Here is a 25858-nt window from a genome sequence, read left to right as displayed (position 1 = left end):
CCTAAATGACTGAGCCACCCAGACGCCCCATGGGTTATTTCTTTTAAAAGGTGGTCAGAGTAGGCTTCCCTAAGAAGTTAACATTTCAGCAGGCTCAAAAGAGGTTAAAAAAATTAGAAATAAGAGCATCTGTTGGAAAGAGTGCAGGCAGAGAGAACTGACAAAGATCCTAAAGGCATGGGCATGCCCAGCTTGTTCTAGAAACAGCAGAGGCTGGTGGGAATGGGGTGAGGTAAGCATGAGGAAGAGCAGGTAGAAATCAGGTCAGAGAGGAAGTCAAGGGAACAGTCTTTGTAGGGCCTCTGAATGCAACAGGAGCTGTTGCAGGGTTTTGAGCAGAGGGGTGATATGATCTGATTTATGTCTCAAAAGGATCATTCTGGCTGCTGTGTTAGAAATAGACTGTAACAGGAGCAGGATGGGAGCAGAGAGACCAGTCAGGAGGCTAGCACCAGAGTGGGAACACTGGAGGGGGGAGAGAAGTCGTCCATTTTGGATAATAAAACCTACCTTGTAGCACTGTTTGAGAATCCTATGAGAAAATTCCTGCAGGTAAAGTGCCTAGTAGATGCCTGATGCAAAGAAGATGTTAAATAACACCTTCTCTTATTATGTTCTATTTGCAGGTAGAATAGGTTCTCTGGGTCACTACAGGTAGATCAAAGCTAGAGTGTGATATCCAAGGTCAGCTGACCTGGGGGTTGGCAGCTGCCCCACTGAAGTGATAAAGGGAGGTTGGACTGACCAAGGGGCTTAATCTTCATTTAGCCTTTATTTCATATCCCAACTCCAGGACAGTGTTTCCAACTGCCTACAAGACACTTCCTCTTAACAGTTCTATCATATGATCAATATCAATGTATCAATTTTTTTAATTACCCGCCTCCCCTCCACCTCTAGCCAGCTACCCATCCAAACGTTTTCTTCTATTAAAGATACACCAGTCCCCAGAGGCTGGACACTTGGCTTCATCCTTGCATAATAATGGAAACAAAACATGCTACCACTGGAAGCTGGTATTGTGGCCACCCTCTGCTTAAAACATCTCTATTTACAAAAGAAGAAACAAGGCCCAGAACAAAACATGATTAGCCATGGGCTTCTCCAGGCTTTAATGACTGAGCAATGCTTGGACCCAGTTTTCTGGATCCTGCTTCCTTCAACAGCCCTCCCAACCCATGCCTGTCCCACATCACACGGTCCCTCAGACTGGCTGTCACAGGCCAGTTCTCTCTGCCCTGGTCACCATCACAACTGTCATGACCTCCTTCCTGTTACTGTCAACTAAATCTTCCAGAAAGGTTACCGGCAGCCATGACCTACTCTGCTTTCAGTGTCCTGGCCCTGGGTTCAAACTCTTACTCTGTGATTACTAGCTGTGAGGCCTAAAGCAAGTTTCTTAACCCTGTTCTGCCTTCGCCTCTTCATCTGAAAAAGTCCTACCTCCCCGCAGGACTTAAATAGAATAAGGCCTGTGAAGCTCTTATCATAGAGCCAAGCATGAAATTAGAGCCCAAGAAGCATTAGTTATTGTGGGTTTTATTACTAGTCTCAGTCACTTGCAGAGAAGTTGCCATGGGTGCCAGGTGAACACATTCTAACTGCCTTGTACTGGCCTTCAGGGCCTTGTAGCCACCAGGTCTATTATATGTATGGGAACTTTCACTGCTCTCTGCTCACAGCCTTTCCAGTCTGGACAGTTCTCTGTACCCCCCACCCCCATAAACATGATCATTCCCAGATCCCACCTCTGTGTTTTGGTTTATGCTCTTCCTGCCTGAAATACCCACTGTTCTTCTCTCTGTCTTAATCCTGGCATTCCCTTCAAAACTCCACCAAAGTTATGGCACTTCACAAGAACTTCCCAGGCAAATCCTGACTCCACTGATATATGTATTTTTTTTACAATACTACAGTATTTACATGTAGTATATATTGATCACTTTCTTACTAAGGCATGGGAACATTTAGTTAATAGTATGGGCTCTAGAGCAGGCTACCTGGTCTCTCTCAGCCTCAGTCTCCTTATCCATACAATGGGGTTAATTTTAGGGTTGTTGTGAGAATTGGATACATAAGTTCTTAGTAAAAATAATCACTAATATATGTTACCATTACATGCTGACATTAACTTTTCCTTGGTTTTACACACCTTCATTTTTCTTCCTTACAGGTTAGCCTGTCTATGTGTACAATACTTAACCTAGTGTCTTAAAATCACAGCTTAAATTATGGACTCAGTCCTGAGAATTTTGATGGCTGTCCTCAAGGATTTCATCTAATAATCCATTCTAAAAGTACAGATTTGGGGCGCCTGGGTGGCTCAGTCACTTAAGCAAACTGACTCTTGATTTAGGCCCAGGTCATGATCAAGCCCCACACTGGGCTCTGCGCTAGGCGTGTAGCCTGCTTAAGATTCTCTCTCTCCCTCTCCCTCTGCCCCTACCCCCTGCCCCCCCATCCTATTCCCCCACTCTCACTCTGTCAAAAAATAAATAAATAAGATAAAAGTACAGATTTATCCCAAATATCAACTCCCCATCTCAGAGCCCATGGGCAGTATACAGTATAGGAAGCATGGTTATTAGCCAGGGGCCTCAAAAAGGAGAAAGATTGGAGAAAAATAAAGATTTCCCCCCCAAAATTAGAAATATCTGGTCTATTTCTATAGGGAATTAACATTGGGAATGGAAAGCTATTCTGGGGTTAGAACAAACAAACAAAAACTCCGTGAGGATGACAATATTCTATTCATGTATTCCTGAGGTACTGGTGTGTGCACGGCTACTGTTCTACCGTATTTTGCATTCCACTCAAAGGGGCCCACCATTCGTCGGGAGCCATGTTAGGTGTGAGCAATATCAACAGAGATTCCTACACCAATCAGGGACACATCAAGCTAATGCACTGACAAGGGTAGTTCCTAATGATGCATAATCTGCCACAATGCAGTGATCATTATTGTTTTTTCTTTTCTTCCTTTAAGGAATCAGGCTTATCAAACATGGCAACACTTTTTATAATGACGATAGGGAGGGACTGACCTTTTCCCAGCATCACTTCCAAAGATCAGGTAAGAAATCTTGCAAGTTAAGAAGAACACCTTACCTCTATTTTTTCCCATATGGCTTCATAGTTGTCTTGGTGTTGAATATCTTGCATCAGTTTCTGAATTAAAGCAGACTTTGTGGCAGAATGGCTCTCATTTTTCTCAGAGGATGCAGCTCCCTCTGACTTCTCATCGATGTATTTTTTCATACCAGAGAGAGGCATGCCCAACTCCTCGTCAGAAAGAATCTCACTCAGGGGCCCAGACTCCATGCTCTCCCCCAGGGAAGAGGCTATGTCACTGGATGAGCTCGGAGACACTCTGCCTAGCCTCGTATGCTTCTTCTTGACATGGTACGTTGGATAGATCTCAGAATCCGAGTTCATTTCAGACAGTTCCCAGTCATCAATATTTTGGATGGTTTCCCCTCTGGGTTTCTGAGGCAGAAGCTTTGTTAGGTTCTCCAACTTCAACGCTAAGACTTCGGTCTGCTTCAGATGAGAGGGCAGTGCTAGGTATTCGTCAGAGCCATACCAGGCCTCCACCACCTGACCGTTCCTGGTGACGTGACTTGGGGAGGAGGAGTAACTTTTTTTGCTTTTGTTTTTTGAAAGAAGGGGTACTGGAGACACGGCGTTGTCTGAGCCAACAGAGGATTCGCTACTTTGAGTAAAAGGTGGTGAACTGGATGTTTCTGATTGCACTGGCAATTTGGCCTTCCAATTCCTCTTATGACATGGCTCGAGTGAGGATGTGGAAATGGAATCTGTTTCTGGCCCCTCTATGGCCTTGGGAGTACCTGAAGGAATTCCATTGGGCACGACTGAGCTCCTCATGCTTTCAGCCTGCTTGCCTGAACCCGCTCCGCGTTTTGGTGTTCGGCACAGAGGCACCTCTTCTGGAGCCTTGTGTGGCTTTTTAAGTCGAGGTTTCTCTTTATGGCAGTCACTAAGCCTTCCCAGGCTGGAGGATATTTCCTTCACGTGACTTTTGACGGTGTTTTCAAGATTCCCCTCCCCCACCTTGTGCAAACACTCATACGACTGGCTGGCAGCAGAAGGGCTGTTGGGGTAGGAAGACTGTAACACCAGACAAAGCTTGGATCTGTCAGGAGGATCCACCAGAGAGGGGGTGCTTCTGCTCATCTCAGGCTTGAGATCAGCCATCTGCTTCTTTCCATCAGTGCCTTTCAGATTATTCTTAAAAGTTTCCTCTTTAAGGAAAAGCCCTCTTTTTGGCAATGTGGGCTGCGTGGGAGAGTCCTCATTGTAATTAAAGCAATCTCGGATGGATCGCTTAGGAGTTGCATTTTCACAAGGCAGAGGCTGTTGGTTCTTTGTCCCAAGTTGGAAGGAGGAACTGGATTCTTGCTTCACAGGCTCAGGAGGGAGTTGATCGGCATTTGTCAGAGCTTCCCCTGAAGATGACGTCCCGGGCATTAAGCCCGGTGGCTCCTCGACTGTCAAAGCACTGTCTTCTTCACATCCACCTTTGTCATCTGCTGAAAGAGGTACTTCAGATATCTCCTCACTAACTGCTTCACTGCAGTTGGAAGGGATGGGGTCGGTCACCACCGTGAGTAACCCAACACTTCGGATGAGCTCGGGGAACTCCTTTTCCATCTCACTGTAGCTCCAAGAGTCAAAGGGTTTGGTCTTGACCTGGCTAGAGGTCATGTCACCCAGACCACCAAGCAAATCCTCACTTGGACTGTAGTCAGACAGTTCGAAAGCAGTAATACCACAATCCAGAGACAAGTAATTTTGAGAGCATTTGATAGTTAACTGTCCTGAGTCATCCACTTCTGTTAGAGAATCAAGCCGGCCCTGAAACAGACAAGGGCAACAGTTTCAGTAAATGCAACATCAATTACACCCAACTGCTATTCAAATGAAATCTCAGCAGAGGCCACCGTAAAGGACAAAAATGCAGCAGTCTCAATTGCTTCTGGTTTAACATACAGAAAGGCGTATTAATCAATTATATTGCTTTCTATAGTATCCTGTTCTTAAACATTTTGGGATTTTTCTTTAACCTGGAGAATAGAGGCTTGATAGAAATGGTCAAGGATGAGCCAGAAATATCCATTCTTGCCTTAACTTTCCATTTTAAAATAGCCCATAGTTCATTTAATAAGCATTTCTAGTGTGATGCCTTAAGTAATAAAATTCTGTGAACAAAGTAATATAAAAGTAAAATCTCCATGAACATCTGCTTTGCATATTGCTATCACTCCAGCACCGACCACAGTGGCTAGCTTATAGAAGATGCTCAATAAACACGTTTAAGTGGTATAATTAATTACACTAAGTCTGTCATGTTAACTTTTTATTCACAAATCACAGGAAGGTGAACTACAGAATTTGCATACCTCACAGAAACAGTTCAGAACCAGCTTCTCTTTGTACCCACCCTTTTGAAGATAAACACAGGTAACCCTGGAGAAAAGTAATGAATATCAAAACTTACCATCTTAGTCCCTGTCCCCTCTCTTTGCACACATTTTTCTCCCCCACTTCCATTTGTGTATATTACATACCAACTGCCTCCCTCCCTTGTTATTTATAATTCAAGATAGGCCAGTTTGATTTGAAATCCCCCTGTGCTAAAAAATAGCTTTACAGGTAAGTATTTTTAATTTTTAATCTTTGATTATGTGATGAAGGCTTTTGTCTCATCACTAATGCAGTTTCTTTTTTTAAGATTTATTTATTTGAGAGGAGGAGGCAGAGGGAGAGAGAGAGAACCCTCAAGCTGACTCCCCACTGAGCATGGAGCCCGACTCAGGGCTGGATCCCAGGACTCTGAGATCATGACCTGAGCCGAAATCAAGAGTTGGCTGCTTAACTGACTGAGACTCTCAGGCGCTCATCACTAATGCAGTTTCTGGTATCACACAACAAATGGGGAGATTTTTGATTGACGATTTGTTTAAGACAGAAGGGCCCTGGAATCCTTTTATGCCTACCAGCTAAGGAGATCCTGATCTGATCTAGCCCCTTAGGAGATGAAGGAAGGAAAGTGAAAAGTGCAGGGTCGTTATATCCCCAGACCTCTCTTCTACTGGAGGAGGAAGTGGGTGAGCAAACTGAAGCCAGAAGGCATGTGGTTGCTGAACCCTGTGTCTTTCAGCCAGGTTATCCCAAGATCTGGCCACTCTGGGACCTCACACTGGGTTTTTGTTCATTTGTTCATTTTGCTTTTGGAAATTTTCTCTCCCTTCACACCTTCACCTTGCCTTTATCTCCTACTTCCCTCACTGGTAATCCACAATATCCAGATAAAGAATAATAATAATAAGCTTCATTTAACTTTTCTAAACCTCAGTTTCCTCATGTATAAATGGGGATGGTTGATTACTACTATTAATTTTTTTTTAAGATTTTATTTATTTATTTGACAGAGAGAGATAGCAAGAACAGGAACACAAGCAGGGGGAGTGGGAGAGGGAGAAGCAGGCTTCCCGCGGAGCAGGGAGCCCAATGGGGGGCTGGAGCCCAGTACGGGGCTCGATCCCAGGACCCTGGGATCATGACCTGAGCTGAAGGCAGACGCTTAATGACTGAGCCACCCAGGCACCCCACTATCATTACTTTTTCATTTAATCTTCACAATAACTTTCTTCTGGGGTCTGCACTATTGTCTCTGTTTTATAGGGGACATATTAGAGGAGCCTAAGCCAAAAGAAGGTACATAACTAGCATATGGCCTCGTGTCTAGGGGCCAAAGTAGGCCTTAAATGGAGGCTTTCTGACCCAGAGTCCACACTCTGACCTTTGTATAATAAATTTCTCTGATGCACTGATTATGATTTTGAACAGACATAACCCCTCCTCCAGTTTGTTCTCCATATTGCCACATTGTAAAAAGTAACTTTGGGGTACCTGGGTGGCACAATCAGTTAAGCGTCCAAATCTTAGTTTTGGCTCAGGGTGGTAAGATCGAGCCCCGTGTTGGGCTCCATGCTCAGTGAGGAGTCTGCTTGGGATTCTCTCTCTCTCCTTCTCCCTCTGCCCCTTTACAAATTACAAACATGATACTTAAAGTCCTTTATTAACTTCCTGCTGCTAGGTTAAAAACCCCAACCCTTCTAAGAACATGTAGAGGCCTCTCTCAAGCCACTCTCTCCTCCCTGGCTACACCCAGCCACAGTGTTCTCCTTACAGTTTTTGAATAACGAGTTCCTTCTGCCTCAGGGCTTTTGCACATGCTATTTCCCCTCTGTCAAGAAAGCTTCCCACTTACAACATCCCTTAACGAGTTTACTCTTACTTACCCCTCAGGCCTCAGATCAAACTTAACTTCTTCAACATTCCAAACTCCCACCTAAGTCAGAATTTTTTTCTTATAAGCTCTCATAAAACTATGTTGTTCATTGGACCAACATAGTTTTATGAGAGCTTATAAGAAAAATGATCTCACTGATATGAGGAATTCTTAATCTCAGGAACAAACTGAAGGTTGCTGGAGTGGTGGGGGGTGGGAGAGATGGGGTGGCTGGGTGATAGACATTGGGAAGGGTATGTGCTATGGTGAGCACTGTGAATTGTGTCAGACTGTTGAATCACAGACCTGTACCCCTGAAACAAATAATACATTATATGTTAAAAAAAAAGAAGAAGAAGAAGATAGCAGAAAGGGAAAAATGAAGGGGGGGAAATTGGAGGGGGAGACGAACCATGAGAGACTATGGACTCTGAGAAACAAACTGAGGGTTCTAGAGGGGAGGGGGTGGGGGCATGGGTTAGCCTGGGGATGGGTATTAAAGAGGGCATTACTGAATGGAGCACCGGCTGTTATGTGCAAACAATGAATCATGGAACACTACATCAAAAACTAATGATGTAATGTACGGTAATTATCATAACATAATAAAATAAAAAAAATAAAACTATGTTGTTTTTACTCTTAGCATTTACCTCAATCTGTAAATAAATACTATTGTGATTACTTGATATTTGTTTCTCCCATTGGTGTTAAGCACCACAGGAGTATGAATCACATAGAAAATGGCTGACTCAACAGAACACTTGCAACACTTAGCATGGTGGTATGCACAGAGTAAGCAATCACAGATGTATCTGTTGGATAAATGAATGAATGCATGAATGAGGATGTTTCGGAATGTAACTCTATGACTTCATGTAATTTCTTCCTCTGATTATGTAGTTTTAGTTGACTCTAGTGATTAAAAGCCCAAGTTTCAGAGTCCAATGTGGCCATGAGCCAGTAGCCTGATGTCACTAAACCTCATTTCCTTCATTTGTAAAAAGCAAATGACAAGCCATGTCAAGGGCTGTTGTGAGTCTTAAAGGAGTTAATAACATGAATAGGTGCTCAATGAATGTTCACTCTTATCACTTATTATATTATTATTTTTACTAATCAAGTATATTGAGGGGGCAAGTTTCATCAAAATGAGAGGTATCCCTATGCTAAATTACACATCACAAAAATGGGAAACTAATATTAACTGCCAATCTCAATAAAAATTATCTAAATGGAATTGTGTGGCTTTTATGCTTCATACCTGGACCAAACTCTTTAAATAACAAAGTCAGAAGCCCAAACCACCAAGGAATGAGCCAGCCAAACAAAAGCCACACTTTATGCAATTTTTAAGAGAGTAATATGGAACCTCTTATTTAAAAGCAGGTTGTATTTATTTAAATTTTTAAATTTGGTTGTTCAGTACTCAGAACCTATTCCTTCACACAACCACTATTATAAATGATGGTTAAGTTCCCAAGCTATCCCTTAAGTTGGTATTTAAATTACTAACTAGGGCATTAAGGAGGGCATGTGATGTGATGAACACTGGGTGATATACGCAACTAATGAATTGTTGAACACTACATCAAAAACTAATGATGTACTGTATGTTGGCTAACTGAACATAATAATAAAAAAAGAAAAGAAAAACAAAACAATAAATAAATAAATAAATTACTAGCTAGTTGAAATTTGCATTATTTTCTATCATTTTTATCATAAAAGTACAGCACTGCAGCTACTTAGGTAAGGTGAAAGAGGTTTTAAGTAAAAGTGTTTCTATGATGGGTAGAGAAAAAGAAATTTGAGAGTTCAGGTAAAAATTAGACCCCTACAAGTGTCAGTCACCTGTTTCTATAGCCCTGGGAAAGTATTTGGTGTCCACTGTGATGGTCACAGACTCCTAAGATCAGGAATACTGTTAGGCTTGAAAATAACTGGTACTCAATAAAAGATATTAGATGAATACATGGTGTGAGACTACATTTCAGATAATAGGGTATGGCTAAGTCTTCCCCTGAAGATCCCTTCCCTAGCCAGTCCTTTGTTTGGGAAAGAAAATACCATACTCAAAAACACTTGGTGCCCCAAAGGGACCCCTCTCCCATCCTGTTCCCAACCAGGCCAACTATTTCTGTACATGGCTGACTATCACTCAGGGGTAACTATTTTTAATAAGACTGCATTTTTAATGTGGAAAAAATCCCTCCCTGAAAAACAAAACAAAGAACAGCACACAGCATATCCATTTCATATCCTAAAGACCAAATGATAAGCATCTACCCATGCATTGTTTTTAACAGTTTGTTATTAAGAACATTCTTCCAAAGTACCTTTTCTAGATTTCACCATGCAATTTTTAAAAAAGAAAGTTCCCTGAAGTATCTCAGAGGAGATGAATAATGAGTTTCATTTCTTAAAATATTGCTTGGTAATACTAATATTTTTAGCCCCGTGGCTTTGTTCTGGACCACTGTCCCAGACAGTTTTCTAATGCATGTAAGTAATAGTCTCAGGTGGGTAGAGAGGTGAGGAAGAGTGCACATTGTTTTTACAGTGCTTTTTAACTTCAGAAATATCACATTTAATTGTGTAGTGCCATTAGCTGTGTCATGGCTGCCTAGCAATGTCTCAACTCAAATGTACCTCAATTTAATATGTTATGAAGCAGTTTCTCAGATGAAGCTTATGTTTTATGGAGATGGTAATTTATTCACTTTATTGCTGGCTTCAATCTTCTCTGAGACATCAAGGAAACTCTTCCCCCCCGCCAATTTGAAACAAAAGTTTTGCTTTGTTCCTCACCCATAATTAAGTTAACTGAAGCTCTAGTTCCAAATGTCTTCTTAGATCTTTCTTTTTTTAACACTACATTTTGCTACCAACGAATATGAGATAATATTCATAATTTAGAGACTTGAAGATCTCCCTATTAAAATGCCCCCAAAGTTCTATTGGTGTTCACTGTTACTTCAAGGTCAGTTTTGTACACTGACTTAGTGTTCTTACTGAGAAGAGAGTTGGAAATAGAATTTTACTGTTTTAATCATGGGTACAGTAAAAAATTTTGTATGCCCCCCACCCCTTCCTCCCCTAATCTCACTACATGGTGTTTGTTACATTTCAACCACTAACATATATATTCACAGACCTCTTACCAGAATGCCACCCCCCCCCCCCGAGTCTTTAGACCACATGAACTAGATTCTTGATCAGATTCCTTTTAGGCCTACCATCTTGGGATTCTATGGTTCTGAATATGTTCTGGAGAGCAGCAGTAGACTGAGAGGAGCAAGTAATGATAGGAAAATGGAAAGCAAAGCAAAGTTTACTTTCTGATAGGCAAGGGGAAAATACACAAAAATATTTTGATATGTTTTATTTATACTATAGTCATTATTTTTAAGAATCTCCATTTTCTACAGGCTAAAATTATAAGTCAAATGTATAATTTCCAAGATAAATCCTAGTCCACCAACCTGAAATTGTATCTCCCTCTTCTATCCCTAAAGCAGTGATTATCTGCATTATTTAATTCAATTCAACTTATGAGATTTTAATTTACAGTGATACAAACAAGGTGCTATGGGAGATAGAGATGATTCTAATCTGGTACCAACACTCATGCAGTTCGAATCTAGCATGTACTCTGTCATGATATAAATGGACCTATGACAAGGGCTAGTAGAAGAACACAGAAAGTGCTTCGGGTACGTGCTCTAGAAAGACAAATGCATTCCCACAGAGAGGGTAAGTATCATGTGGGCAAAGTGCTTACTTACCATACCATCCGGCATATGGTAAGTTTTTAATCACCGTTTGCTATTGTGTTCATATTATTAATAGTTATCACTACCTGTGTGATTTTACCTCTCTCAACCTCAGTCCTATTACCAATATCATCTGTGAAATAAGAATACCAGCACCTTCCCTGCCTACCTCCCAGAACTGTTTTGAGGATCTAACAAAAATATGAAGGTGATTCCTAAGATGTATTATTATTCATCTTTGAATGCCTAGTGTCTAATATATATAGTAGGAAATCAGTAAATATTTAGGGGAGATAGAAAGGAAAGCAGGAAGGAAGGGGGGGCAGAGGAGAGGAGGAAAGAACTACTATTATTACAATAGAGCTCGATTAAGAGCTGGGTTTGTTTGTTCTATTTAATTATTCCTAGATTTATGTCCTCAGGTAGTCACTTAACCTCTCTCAGATTCAGTTTTTCCATCTATAAAATGGAACTATTTTTAATATCTTTTATGCTCCTTACTAAATGAAACAATAAATATAAAGTATTTATCAAAGTATCTGAAATATGAAAAATTTCAGTACAACACATTTTTTACACAATGTTGAGCTTTGCCCTATTTTTTTATTTGTTTAGTTGGTTGGTTTTGCTTTAGCAAAACATTTCCTAATTTGCTTACAAAATATGGTCTGCGTCATATTTAAATAAAAGAACTAAACATGCATTTTGTTTTTGCAAAGAGAGAGAGAGAACTTGCCCTTTTTTCAACTTTCCAACTCATTCTTTAATGTGCTCAGGAACTCAACTAACTTACAAAAAGAGAAAATGAATTCATTTTCACTGGAAGGACATCTACGATTTCAGTTTATCAGCCTGTTTTATGCCATTTCCCTCTTCATTCTATAAATCTTTAATAGCTTAATGTATTCTGATAAAGCTTAGAATTTTATCCTAATTCCCTTCCTGTTTTCCACAATCCCATGTGCTTACTGGCAAAAACAAATACAACCAAGCAGTCTTTGAAATGTTCTCATGGAGTCACACTAGGGGCACAAATAGGATAAGGTTTCCATAGCTTTAGGAAGGATGGTAATGGAAACAAGTGTTTTAATTCATAGAAAAATATCCACAAAGCAGATGGCTAAGAATCCACTGTTCTTTTACCCTTCATTCAACATATTCTTGCATATTTATGACAGAACTAAACAATTTCAAATATGAAAATGCACAAAATTGTTTCCAATCCAATCTGTAAATAACTGTTGAGCTCACATTGTAAGAACCATCATGGACACTACTTAATATAAACTCGAAACATAGAGCAGTGGCCAATGACAATTAGTTAGCCTCAATGGCTTTTCATCGTTACCTGGGCTACCATATCTTGAATAACACAAGTTCAAATCAGTGCATGATGAACGTATTCCACAAAACAACAACAATGATAACAATAAACCCTAGCATATTGCTATATCTCCTGCTCTACAACAAAGAGTTGGTGATCAGCAAATGGTTATTTAATGAATAAATATGTAAAATGAACTGGTTTTCTCCAGTGATTTCTTATGCCCCCCTCTAGGAGTAGAAAGTGGGCAGATCTGATGACTGATCATACTGGATGTTGGACAGAGCCAGCAGGACACATAAGGAGGAACACTAACAACAACAAAAATATGTATAGATTGGGGATGGCAGGTAGATATCTAAAGAAGGAGCTCTTCAGAATTTAGATCTATCTTTCCCAGTTCTCATCTCTACCTCATCGGCGTACACCTCAGGAATACCACATTTAGGATAGAGTTGGACAGTTTGGGATTCTTTGTAGTCTCCCAGGACCACAAGGGCCCCAGTCAGGGCCCCTCTAAGGATCCCATGTGGCAGGAATGGCATCTGGGCACTAACACACACACACCTACGTATTCATTCTATGATTAAAAAAAGGACTCTACCAAAGTCTGTATCACCTCCCTCACTGCCACAGTAACAGGAAAAGCCAAATGAAAACAAAGAACATAAAGCTAGAAGTGAGCCCAGTAGCTTTTGATTCTCATAAACTTCCAGGGCCTATGGGGAATTTGCTGAAGCAAGAGCATCATTATTATGAAAACAATAATTAACAAGTATAAATCATTTATGAGAATAGGCACAGATTTATTTCGTGTTGTTGAAAATGTTGGAGCCACTGAAACATTAATTAATACTGAATTATGCAACACTCATTGTAAGGCCTTTTAATCTTATTTATTTATATAAATAAACTTCCACAATATATATTGTAAACTTCTACAATATATATTTTATAAACTTCTACAATATATATTTTCCACAAAACCAAGGGTAGGGCATGAATGTGGATATCAAGAGCCAAGGGACTATATATACACACACACACACTCTATGATTCTATATACCATATCTATCTAGCTATCTACACACACACACACACACACACACACACACACACACACACACACACACACAGCTCTTGCTTAATTAGCACAATGCTTTGCTCCTATAATGTCAATTTTATGTGGGATTAGGAGAGTTCATATGGATTCAAATTCACTGTGTTCATTCTTTTTTCTTTTAAGATTTTATTTATTTATTTATTTATTTGAGAGAGAGAGTGCAAGCAGGAGTGGGAAGGAGGTGCAGAGTGAGAGGAAGAGGGACAAGCAGACTCCATGCTGAGTGTGGAGCCTGACACAAGGCTCAGTCTCACAACCCCAAGATCATGACCTGAGCTGAAATCAAGAGTCTGATGCTTAATCGACTGAGACACCCAGGTGCCCCCACAGTATTCATTCTTAAGCCATGCATCAAAAGTGACAACAACAAACTCTTTAAACTACTCTTAATATGAGTACAAAAAATCCAAATACATTGGTTGTGTAAAATCCTGAAGCTCATTTGACTCATTGCATCCAGAATAATTTTTTCAAAGCATGAATTTAATCATGTCAATTCCCCTAATAAACTCTCCTGTTGTCCCTGAAGTCCAAATCTTCTAATGTGACTTTTCATCTTCATAATCTGACCTCTGCTTCCCTATTAGTTCAAATCCTGGTGCCTTGAACTTTTTGCTCCAGTGTTGTCTATAGCTCTCTGAGCTTGTTATTCTCTTATTTCTGGATCTTTGATGAAGCCGTCCCTTCTGTCTAGAACCTCTGTTAGTCTAATCCTGCTTCTCCTTCAGGTCCCAGATTGGACTCACTTCTTCTAGAAAAGCTTTCCTGTCTGAGTTAGGTGCCCCTTCTCTGTCCTCCGGTGGCATCATGTAGACTTATCACAATCTGCCCTTAATGTCTGTCCTTTTGTCTTTATTGGGTACTAGACTCCTTGAAGGCAAAGACCACATTTTGATCACTATTATATTTTTAGCACCTAGTGCCTAGCCATAGTAAGTGCTCAATAAATATTTATCAAATAACTGAATGGGGAACAAGAAGCCAGGTTAGCACCAACCACGATGGGTGGTATCTGTGCAAACTATCAGGTGTGAATTAACTCTGGTCTAAAGTTTTATTCACATTAGAAGGGCCCTAGCCTCCAGTCACTATACCTAGATTCAAAGCCCAGCTCAGGACCTGATTTTTTACCTACAAAGAATTCCTATCCCACATCTCTGAACTGAATACATTCTCCAATGGTCACACTTGATAGTGCATTACTTGGCTTCAAATACCCACCTCCTTTGTCTCTTCGGAGAAAGCTTGCAGAATGTCCGTCTGCCTGGTGTAGTTGCCATTGGCGTCCTGCAGACCCTGCAGAATCCGCTCCCGCAGAACAAGCACGGAGACTCGGAGCTGGTGCCAGAGGAGCTGTACGGCATGGATGTCCACAATCACATTGACGGAGTAGGACAGCAGCTTCAGGGAGAACTCCGTTTCGAGGAGCGCATGGATTTGCTCCACATGATCTGAAATATCTTCACAAATGTCCTGCAGTAAAGAAAAGCAAAATATATGAAGACTATTTAGCCTTATTCTAGGGACAGGGGTTGGGGGGTGAGTCACTCCTTCACTTGACACCAATTGTCAGGGCCCCCAGGTCAGGTAAACCACATGTTGGATGACTGACTTGCCTTTGTTTTAGATCAGATACATAGTGGCAGGCCGTATTCTTGGGCACTGGCCCTTCAGTGCACGCAGCTAAGTTGATCTTTTTGTAAAACAGAAAGGTGCTACTATTCTTTCCGATTTAATTATTTCACTTTGAAAGTTTAGCCAAGGTGAGAGGTCATCTCACAAATCCACTCTATTCTCTTTATTTACTGTTTGTTTGGGATCCTGGCAAGGGAGCCAACAGCTGTTTTCTGGGCTAGTGGTGAGCCCCTCTGAGTGCACAATATTTCAGGATACATGCATCATCCAGATACTGAGCAGGAAGAAAGATGGGCTAGAATGTGTGCTTCATGGGAACTCCCAACCATTCTCAAGGAGCCAGAGGGTCGCCTTTGGTGTAAGAGACAATTGCCACATTTTCACAATAACAGGTTTTAATATTTAAATTCATAAGAAATATCTAAATTTCAACCCACACTTTGTAATCAGAATCACTCTTTTCTTAAACCTTTCTATTTGAGTATAGTCGACACACAATGTTACATAAGTTTCAGGCGCACGACATAGCGATTCAACTTCCTAAATGTTATGCTATGCTCACCACCAGTGTAGGTATGATCTGTCACCATACAGTGCTATTACAATATCATTGACTATGTTCCCTATGCTATGCCTTTTATCCCTGTGATACTTATTCATTGCATAACTGGAAGTCTGTATTTCCCACTACCCATCCCCCATTTTACATATCCTCCCTCCCCCACTTCCCTCCAGAAACCATCAATTTGTTCTCTATACTTATAGGTCTGACAGAATTACTCTTAAGAAAGCAAGCCAGAGCAAAATAAGTCAATCAGAGAAAGACATGTATCATATGACCTCACTGATATGAAGACTTCTTAATCTCAGGAAACAAACTGAGGGTTGCTGGAGTGGTGGGTAGGAGGAATGGGGTGGCTGGGTAATAGACACTGGCAGGGTATGTACTATGGTGAGCGCTATGAATTGTGCAAGACTGTTGAATCACAGATCTGTACCTCTGAAACAAATAATGTATTATATGTTAAAAAAAAAAAAAAAGAAGAAGATAGCAGGAGGGGAAGAATGAAGGGGGGTAAATCGGAGGGGGAGATGAACCATGAGAGATGATGGACTCTGAAAAACAAACTGAGGGTTCTAGAGGGGAGGAGGGTGGGGGGATGGGTTAGCCTGGTGATGGGTATTAGAGCACGTTCTGCATGGAGCACTGGGTGTTATATGCAAACAATGAATCATGGAACACTGCATCAAAAACTAATGATGGAATGTATGGTGATTAACATAACATAATAATAAAAAAATGAAATAAATTTAAAAAAAAAGAAAGAAAGCCAGAAAAAACCCAAGGACAAAGAAAGATAAAAATACAGTTTAGTTTTTAAGACCTGGACATTTTAAACAAAAACATTATTAAATCAAAGTTTCAATCTTTTCCACATATACTATTAGGTAGGCAGACTTGGTGTTTGATATGTCACTTGTCCTTACAATTTCCCAAACTTTCATTGTGCTGTCAGAGGCCCCAGCATGAAATGGGTAGCATCAGTGGTAGTATTTACTTGAGCAATTTGAGTCCATTAAGCATCAAAAGGATGTACATGTCAGCTAAAAGTACTCAGTGATTCATTTTTAGTTATGCATCGGTGATTTTTTTTAAACGGGGCTTTTATTTATGATTTTTGTTAAGGCTAAAATTTTAGGATAACATTTGAGGTCTGAGTCCTATCATGAGTATCCAAACAGTCATTCTGTGCTGGAAACATAACCTTTCAATTTTATATAATTCAATTATTTATTTCTAAAGAAAAACTAAAATGGAATCTGTATTTACTGTGTAATAGTAGGCTAAAAAAATCTATTGAAGAATGATGGAAAGTTGTGCTGAATTTTTAGTAATAATGTATAATTCCAATAAATGTTCCAGTATTATTTCTTAAAATCCAAGAACTAATTGGTGATAGTTACATAAATTGGTGGTAATAATTTGATATAGATTAAAAGTTTAAAGAGATGTTGGAGTCCTAATTAGGTAAAGTTCTTACAAATGTGGCCCATGAGCACATGCAGTCCAAAAGAGAAGTGGGGCAAAAATCACATCACTTTATTAACCAGTACATGGGAACCACTCACAGCTAGATTACCCAGTCTCTGCTGCCCTTCCGCACATGACAGCAGGTGTCTACTGCTATCATCAAATATCCACATTGCCTGAGTCTCAGTGGATGCCTGCTTGGAGCATCTGCTCTATTTGTCCCCTACACCTCTTATTCCTGATACCTCGACCACCATCCCAAAGCAAATGTCCTGTATCTTTTGCCCTTTTAGGATGCTCATTTCTAGGTAGTACTGTGTTACCTTGGGAAACTCTCTTCCTCCCACTGCTGATCTCTTCCAAATTCTCTGTACTTTCCTGGCTAATATTTTGATTCCATTGTAAAACAAACAAACAAACACACTACTTAACTTTTTCATGGAAGAGTACATTCATCTCTGGCTCTTACCCAAACCTGACTCTGTCCAAGGTTCCTGCTTCCCCCACTGCCCTTCCAGTGAAGGCTGTTCATTCTCCTAGCCCTCACCTGAGAGATGGGAAGCAGAAGGCTGATAAGGGAGGGGCAAGCCTCACTGCTTCTTTACCACTTTCTGATCATTTTTCTTTTGCCCTCATACTAACAGCCTTTGTTTTCACTAGGTGCCTGCTGTCTGCTAAGCCTTCCCAACTTCCTTCTTCATGACTAGTCTTCTCTTTCACTCCTCCACACTGAAGACTGCAGTGGCTCAGTTTTCCTCTCCATACCCAGAAGACCATTATCTTAGGTACTTCAATATTCACACTGATGAACCAACCAACACCCTAGCCTCAAATGCCCTTTACTCCACAACCCTTAAGACCTTCATACCTAATCCCCTGGGATAACTCTGCCATAGCTCTACTTTGAACCTTGTCATCACTCCACCTGTGGAACAATATCAGAAAGTCCCCTATGCCACTAACCTCTCTTTGTCTGACTTTTTCACTCCCATTCTCCCAGTACTGGTGCTCTTCAACCCCACTGGGGTGGGGCCACCAGCCCCATTTTTCTGACATACCAGCCCCCTCCTAGCACAGCCTCTACAATGATCACTTCAACCACTCCCTTGGCAGTGTTCTCCACTTCCTCAAACTCTTGATTTCATAATTTGGATTTGTTAGTATCAATCTCCTGGGTCCCCCTATGATCCTGCAGATGCAGAATACATTATATACCTAGGAGAGGAAAAGGTTTGGGTAACTTTTATGCCACCTGCTCTGAATACCCAAATAGGCATTTCTCAACCACACCATTCCCACCCTCCCATACAATATGTTATATATAATCTTGGCACCATGAAAACTACATGCCATCACTCTTCTTACACATAATTTGGCTCCTCCATGATGAATGTAGGAACTTAGAGCCAGGTCATGGGTCAAGATGGCCAGGCAACTATCCAGGGGCACTAAAGCATCAACAGTGCCAGCTAAGGTTTTCACACCCTCCTCCTAACATATCTGTGAAATATAAATTGGCCCTGTACCTACAGAAGCAGATGGGCCCTAAGGAGAAAGAAACACTGTCCGCACAAGAGCTGACCTCCCTCTATGGAGTATTTTGGCAATGTGCATGTGCAGTATCTGCTGAAATTCTGAAACTAAATAACTTTCTGGAGTCTATACATTTATTTAATTATTTTTATGCCTTCTACTCTGCTACCAGGTGTCTGGTTTGACAAAATTACATGCACACACAAATTGTAGAACAAGACCTGCAGAAACCTGAGTGTCTATAAGGGAGATAAGATCAAGAAAGGGATGAGGATGTTGAAGATTGTATGAATGACAGCGTGGAACCCTTTCCAGCATCAAGGGGAGAGATGGCTTGGTCCACCAGTATATCTTCTATAAAGCAAGTTATTCCTGGAAATTCATCTTTCATAATATTAGCCTGAAATTATCCCATTTCTCCTGTTCATACCTAATTCTGGTCAGTATTCTTATCAATTTCAGCCCTTCTCCCCATTGTTATCTCTACCAGACCTTTCTTTTCTGACCTTCAGATTCCTCTCCTGACTCCCAAGTATGCCTTAACTGGGACAAAGTGATGATGGACAGATCCACCAGTCCAGACTTCTCTCGTTCTTAAAACCCCAAATTCAGTCTATTGCCCTTAAAGGCAGCTCTCATCTCTTGTATGCCATGTCCACAAACAGAGAGCTAGAGGACTCTGGGACTGTGTGGAGGTTGGGGAAGGCAGATCCAGAGAGGGGCAACCACGGATACCAAGACAAACCGTTGTCCTTCAGAAGTGTGCCTGGAGTTGGCCCTGTTGTCCTATTCTATTACGAATACATGAAAGCAAATACATCTAACTTCCTATAAATATGGCAACAAAATGCTGTTTCCTATAATTATGAAGATTTCATCATCATCGTCAGAATGTAGCTTCATTCCCAGAGTTTATATTTTGGTATGTGAGTGTTCTCCCCAACTAGAGGGTTGGTTCCTCAGTGCCTCTTCATATAGTTAGTGGCTATCAATAAGTTGGACTCTCAAGAATTCTGATATGGATCTTACTTTAACATACTAACAATGAACAAAAACTTAACTTTTGCAGATAGAATTATTTAGTTTTACTTTTCAATATCATCAGTTGGTATCAATTACTTTAGCTACTTAAAATCTCCCATGATTCTACATGAATTTCATTCATTCCCTTAGGTCTTTTTCTCTGAGAAAAGATGTTCTCCAGCAAGCGCATTTAGCTGACTAAATCAACAGACTTCTCAAAGAATAATAAACTTTTAATTTTAAGTTGAGGATAGTTTTTAAATGTTCTTCAAGCAATAACATTTTTTATAGATCCTCAAATTGTCCCTGGTACAACCCATAATTATTAAGGATAGAAGGATAATGTCCTTAGAAATTAGTCACTTCTGTTTTCTCAGTGAATATGTGGAGCACCCACTATGTACTAATCCATGCACTGGGGACACAAAGTTGAATAATGCCAGTGCTTGACCCTGCCATTGTGGAGCCCCCTGCCAGGTAGGAAGGGTCATGTAACCAGAAATCATAATTGGGAAGGTAAGTGTTCAGAGAGAGTACACAAATGAGGAGGTAATGACTGTGCCCATGGAGGCAAACAGGAAAGGAGCAAGAAAGCTTTCCTAAGGAAGTAAAGTTTGGGTCTTGAAGGAGACAACCAGGAGGATGAGGCAGAGAAGAGCATTCCAGGGAGTAGCAGGTGTCAATGTGGTCTCCCTAAATATGGACCTGGGGTTTGGCACTGATTTTCCTTAGTCATGCCATATTATATACAACCCATAAAGGGAAAAAAATTGATTTCATCAAAATTTAACTGAAATTAAAGATATTTTTAGGGAAAAGATAAGTTACCAGGAAAATATTTGCAAATCACCTATCCAATAAAGGATTTATATCCAGGATATCATAGCTCCCTCTGATCTATGGGAGATACGTTCCAAGAACCCCAATGGATGCTTAAAACAACAGATAGTACCAAACTCTATATATATATTATGCTTTTTCCTATACATACATTCCTTTGATAGAGTTTAATTTATAAATTAGGCACAGTAAGAAATTAACGACAATAATAAAATAGAACAATTTTAAACAACATGCTGTAATAAAAGTTATATGAATATGGTCTCTCTCTTTCTCAAAATATCTTACTGTATGGCTCTCACCCTTCTTCCTCCTATGATGTGAGATGAAAAGACACCCAGGTGATGAGATGAAGTGAGGTGAATGACATAGGCAGTGTGATGTAGTGTCAGGCTACTACTGACCTCTTGACGATACATCAGAAGGAGGATCATCTGCTTCCAGACTGCAAATGATCACAGATAAGGAGGAACTACTGTATATAAAGAATTTTCAAAACTCAACAGTAAGAAAACAACTAATCTAATTATATAATGGGCAAAACACTTAAACACTTTACCTAAATGGGTATAATGATGGTAAAAGAGCACATGAAAAAACTTTCAGCCTCATTAGCCACTAGAGAAATGCAAATTACAACCACAATGAGATACCTGTATATACCTATTAAAATGGCTAGAATAAAAAATTTGCAATAATACCAAGTGCTGAGTAGTTCCAGAACAACTGGAACTCTCCTACCCTGCTAGTGGAATGCAAAATGGTATAGTCACTCTGGAAAACAGTTTAGCAGTTTCTTATGAAGTTAGAGATACACTACCATAGGGCCCAGCAATCCCACTCCTGAGTGTTTACCTTAGAGAATTAAAAGCTTAGGCACATTCACAAATGAAAAGAAGCTACTCATAATCACCAAAACCTAAATGCCCTTCAGTGAGTAAATGGATAAACAGACTATAGTACATCTATATAATACACAACAAATGGGGGGAAAATCTACCGATACCCGTCACAATTTGTCGAATCTCAAAGGCATTATGCTAAGTGAAAGAAGCCAGGCTCAAAAGGTTAAATGCTATATAATTCCACTTATATGACATTCTCAAAAGAAAACTATAGTGATGAACAATAGATCAGTAGTTGACAAGCACTGGGGTAGGGAGGGCATAACTATAGACTGATAGCACAAGGGAGGTTTTTTGGGGTGATGGAATTGTTCTGTATCCTGAGTGTGGAGACAGACAAATCCACATATGGGTTAAAATTTGTAGCACTGTACACCAAAGAAGAAAGTCAATTTTTCTGGATGATAATTTTAAAGATAAAAGAAAACCAGTTTATAGTCTTTTGGTAAAACGCATATAAAAATTAGTTTTGGGGGGCGCATGGGTGGCTCAGTTGTTAAGCGTCTGCCTTCCGCTCTGGTCATGATCTCAGGGTCCTGGGATTAAGCCCCGCATCAGGCTCCCTGCTCAGCGGGAAGCCTGCTTCTCCCTCTTCCTCTCCCCCTGCTTGTGTTCCCTCTCTCGCTGTCTCTCTCTCTCTCTCTGTCAAATAAATAAATAAAATCTTTTAAAAAATTAGTTTTGGGTCACATATTCCCCTCAGATTCTTGGAAATTAACAAGAGCATAGTCATAAGGTCATGGCACTACTACCATTATCCCTGATGCGACAACTTCCACATTATTTTCTGGCAAGTATAAAAGAAAATGAGGGTAATTTTGAGTCCATCTCAAAGTGAATTAAAGCAAAGGGCAGTGGTTAACATATCTTCAAAGTTGCATAAGATTTTTTCCTTAGACATTACTGTATTCATGTGGGAAAGTATATCTTGTCCATTTTGCTTAATTCACATCCAGCACAGTAGCCTCTGTGGCGTTCACAATCACTCACAGCATAAAATGCACCAAAAACATTATGTTGACAACTGCCCACTTCGCTCAACCTTTCTGATACACTGTGGCCTCAAAACTGCAGCTGCTGCCGCCTATCTTTGAAACAGGAATCTTCTATGGTTACTGAGGCTGCTCATACAAACACTGACTGACCTGAGACTGTTTACAAATAAACTCTAGCTGGTTGGGCATTTTTCTTTTAATTTAGTTGTGTTTATGTGAGAGAGGTGACTTTTCTTTTCTTTTTTTCTTTTTTTTTTTGTAGGATTGTTGTATATTTTCCAGTTGTAACTTATTTTTTCTCCACAGATACAGTGCTTTTATGTATTTAACCAGTATGTTCAGTTTTCACCAGCATGTGACAGGGATGAGGGCACCCTTCCTGTGAGTGCTCTAATGCTTCAGTTCCTGCAACTTGTCCCTGGGAGAGGATCTATTTGCTGTCTCATCATAAGGCCACCTTGCCCATGCCCATTCTCAACCATTCTCAAAACATCTGGAAGGTTTTCTTGTGAAATGACAAGTATCCACGGATCAACATCCTTCCAAAGTGGCCCAAACTGCCAATATCCAGGCTGTGCGTATTTGGAGGGGAGCCCACTCTTCCTGCAACTTCCTCGCCTGGGTACTAAAGCAATACTTGGCACCTCAGTTTCATGAAGTCCCATAAATACAGTCCTTCCCCTTCTCTCTGTTTCTTGCTTCCCCATATGCAATCCCCAAATGAGAAAACACAGAAAATCCCCCCGATATCTACAAGTTGCTTCTCCATGGGAAAAAACAAAAACAAAAACAAAAACCCAGTAACTGGCAGGCATTTCTCCATTCATCTAAAACCCCAAATAATGTTTCTTTTTTTCTTCTCCTAAAAATAATTTTAATGTTTCTCTCAAAACATTCCTGACTTATATTTGTGTAACTGCAGGACACATTCAAATGGTTTTTCTAAGAAACTATGAATTAAAGCCTGCTTTTTAAAGGACAGTCAGGCCTCCTTTACTTCCATTGTTTCCCTATCACAGTTTCAAAAATCTCAAACCCTTAGCTTAACCCAGGGCACACCATTATATTTAGAAAAATATAAATAACACTTACAAAAAGTTTTCATGATCTAAAGTCGGTAAGAAGAGAACTAAATTTTCTGTACATATTTAAAGTCTTAATATAAAACGCCATATCATCATGACTGTTCATTTTGTTTACTAGGAATTTTAGAAATAAATGATTAAATATCCTTTACCCATATGCTCACCATATGTGTGTGTGTTCACTAGAAAAAGCTGAGAAGAAATTCTTACCTAATACGTGGACTTTATATTTTAAAATACAGATCAAGGGAACATCACAGTTACTTAGTTAAAAAACCTCACAAGTGAGCCATTTGAACTAAAACTTGCAACTTTATGTAAAAACTTCCTACTGCAGAGTCATCTTCAGTTGATGTTCAAAACTGTACTTTCTCCAAAAGACACACAGATGTTCCTATGACAAGGCATTTTATTTCCCCCAGATTACACTGCTCCCTCATTTTTTTCCTTCCTTGAGAAAATATACTGTCCTAATGGTCCTAATTGCTTCTTTGTCATATTGAAAATGACCGTAATGGGAGGTTAGGAGGGATGCTGAGACTTTCTTTGATCATCACAGTACATACCTCTCTCCAAAGTTTTAAGAACTCTATGGTTACAAATAGTGGTTATCGTTTTAATTGCTAAAATCTGGAAAGTGTGAGGACTGAAATGAGATTATTTATGTGCAAATGATTTTGCTGTTATCATTAGCTATAACTCATCCATTTCCCTGACCAGACTCATCCACCTGTGTGGATGCAGGAAACTTGCCTTAATTGTCTCTGTATCTATAATGCCACACTGCTAGGATACTGCCACACATTTGGTCAGTGTTCAAAGGATGTTTGTAGAATTAGACTCAATTGAATAAAATACTGTTTTTCACAAATCAAATTGAAATCTCTGTAAAGCAAGTACTAGTCTAGGTTCCTTCCTTAAGTGCATCCACACCAATTGGCACTCATTTGGCAAAAGAAAGCAGCTGACATTGGATGCCAATTGTTCTGATTAGTAGAGCTGCTGAAAAATCATGTAGGTTTGGGAAAGAAGAGAGGGTTATAGAAAGGAGAGGATGAAGATGCTAAATACAGACTTGGAAGCCTTCACACTTCCACTTTCACACTCTCAAAGTCTACTTTGCCTTCGAGTGAGAAAGGACCAGCAGAAAGTTCTGTCTGGCCATACCTACCCATATCCAAATCTAGACTGTTGTTCTTCTCATGATTTGAATTTTCTTGTTGTTGTTGTTAGAACTGTTGCTTAAAAACTTCAGAGGATTCATTGATTGAAATATCACATTAAATTCCTAATCCCAGGCTCTCTCTTATATGAGAGGGAAAAAATTCTGAGTGAAAACGATGAGAAAAAAATTGACAATTGCTATTGCACATTAGAGAAAATGGGTTTTTTGTTTGTAAAGATTTATTTATTTGAGAGAGAGAGAGTGCAAGCGGGGTAGGGGCAGAGGGAAAGAATCTCAAGCAGATTCCCTGCTGAGTGCAGAGCCCAACACGGGACTTGATTTCATGACTCTGGGAACATGACCCTGAGATTATGACTTGAGCTGAAATCAAGAGTCGGTCACTTAAGTGACTGAGCCACCCAGGCACCCCAGAGAAAACTGTTTTCTAACTGGGCTATCTGCTTAGATACACTCACACACAGTGCTCTACACGGCTCAGCTAGATAAAGGTTCAACATCTAAGTGCATTCACTAACAAAAATCACAGCTATGGTCTTGACTCTAAACTGCCCATTTGGAAATTGCTTAGAAGATCTATACTTCCCACATCTTTATAGAAGTAATTTCAGGTAGGGGCGCCTGGGTGGCTCAGTCGTTAAACATCTGTCTTCAGGTCAGCTGATCCCATGGTCCTGGGATGGAGCGCTGCATCAGGCTCCCTGTTCTGCAGGAAGCCTGCTTCTCCCTCTCCCACTCCCCCTGCTTGTGTTCCCCCTCTTGCTGTGTCTCTCTCTGTCAAATAAATAAATAAATAAATAATCTTAATTAAAAAAAAAAAAAAGAAGTGATTTCAGGTAGAAATGGACTGAAAAGTCAGTGGTGGTTCTTACAGTGTAGTGTGCTTGTTAATCGTGTAGATTCTGGGGCTGCTCCTTTGAAGAGAGATGGGACCAAGAGATCTTCACTTTCTTAAGCACATAGTGGCCATGATGCCAGTGTTCTTGGCACCACACACTGAAAAACACTGAGCCACATATGGATCATCTGGCTAGGCTGACTGGCACTGAAAGGGAAACTATGTGCAGAACTATAAAAAAATAAACCTCC

At 40.2% G+C, this 25858-nt stretch overlaps 1 protein-coding gene across 4 annotated transcripts in view; it reads right to left on the bottom strand.

The window, feature by feature from the left end:
• The window catches only part of AKAP6 (A-kinase anchoring protein 6), a 584567-nt gene that overhangs the window by 287632 nt on the left and 271077 nt on the right, over window positions 1–25858 (bottom strand). For all 4 annotated transcript variants that reach the window (XM_073895064.1, XM_073895063.1, XM_073895065.1 and 1 more), the window contains 2 exons: window positions 14760–15011; window positions 3109–4875 (listed from right to left, as the gene is read on the bottom strand). In XM_073895064.1, the coding sequence (XP_073751165.1) occupies window positions 3109–4875; window positions 14760–15011 (2019 nt within the window). The remainder of the gene's footprint in view (window positions 1–3108; window positions 4876–14759; window positions 15012–25858) is intronic.

The sequence above is a fragment of the Callorhinus ursinus genome, unplaced genomic scaffold (assembly GCF_003265705.2).
Source record: "Callorhinus ursinus isolate GAN/ISIS: 27379988/994484 unplaced genomic scaffold, GSC_fseal_2.0 scaffold8, whole genome shotgun sequence".
In the NCBI taxonomy this organism is placed as follows: Eukaryota; Metazoa; Chordata; class Mammalia; order Carnivora; family Otariidae; genus Callorhinus; species Callorhinus ursinus.
Note: the sequence above shows the minus strand (reverse complement) of the source record. Positions and strands in the feature narration are given on the sequence as shown.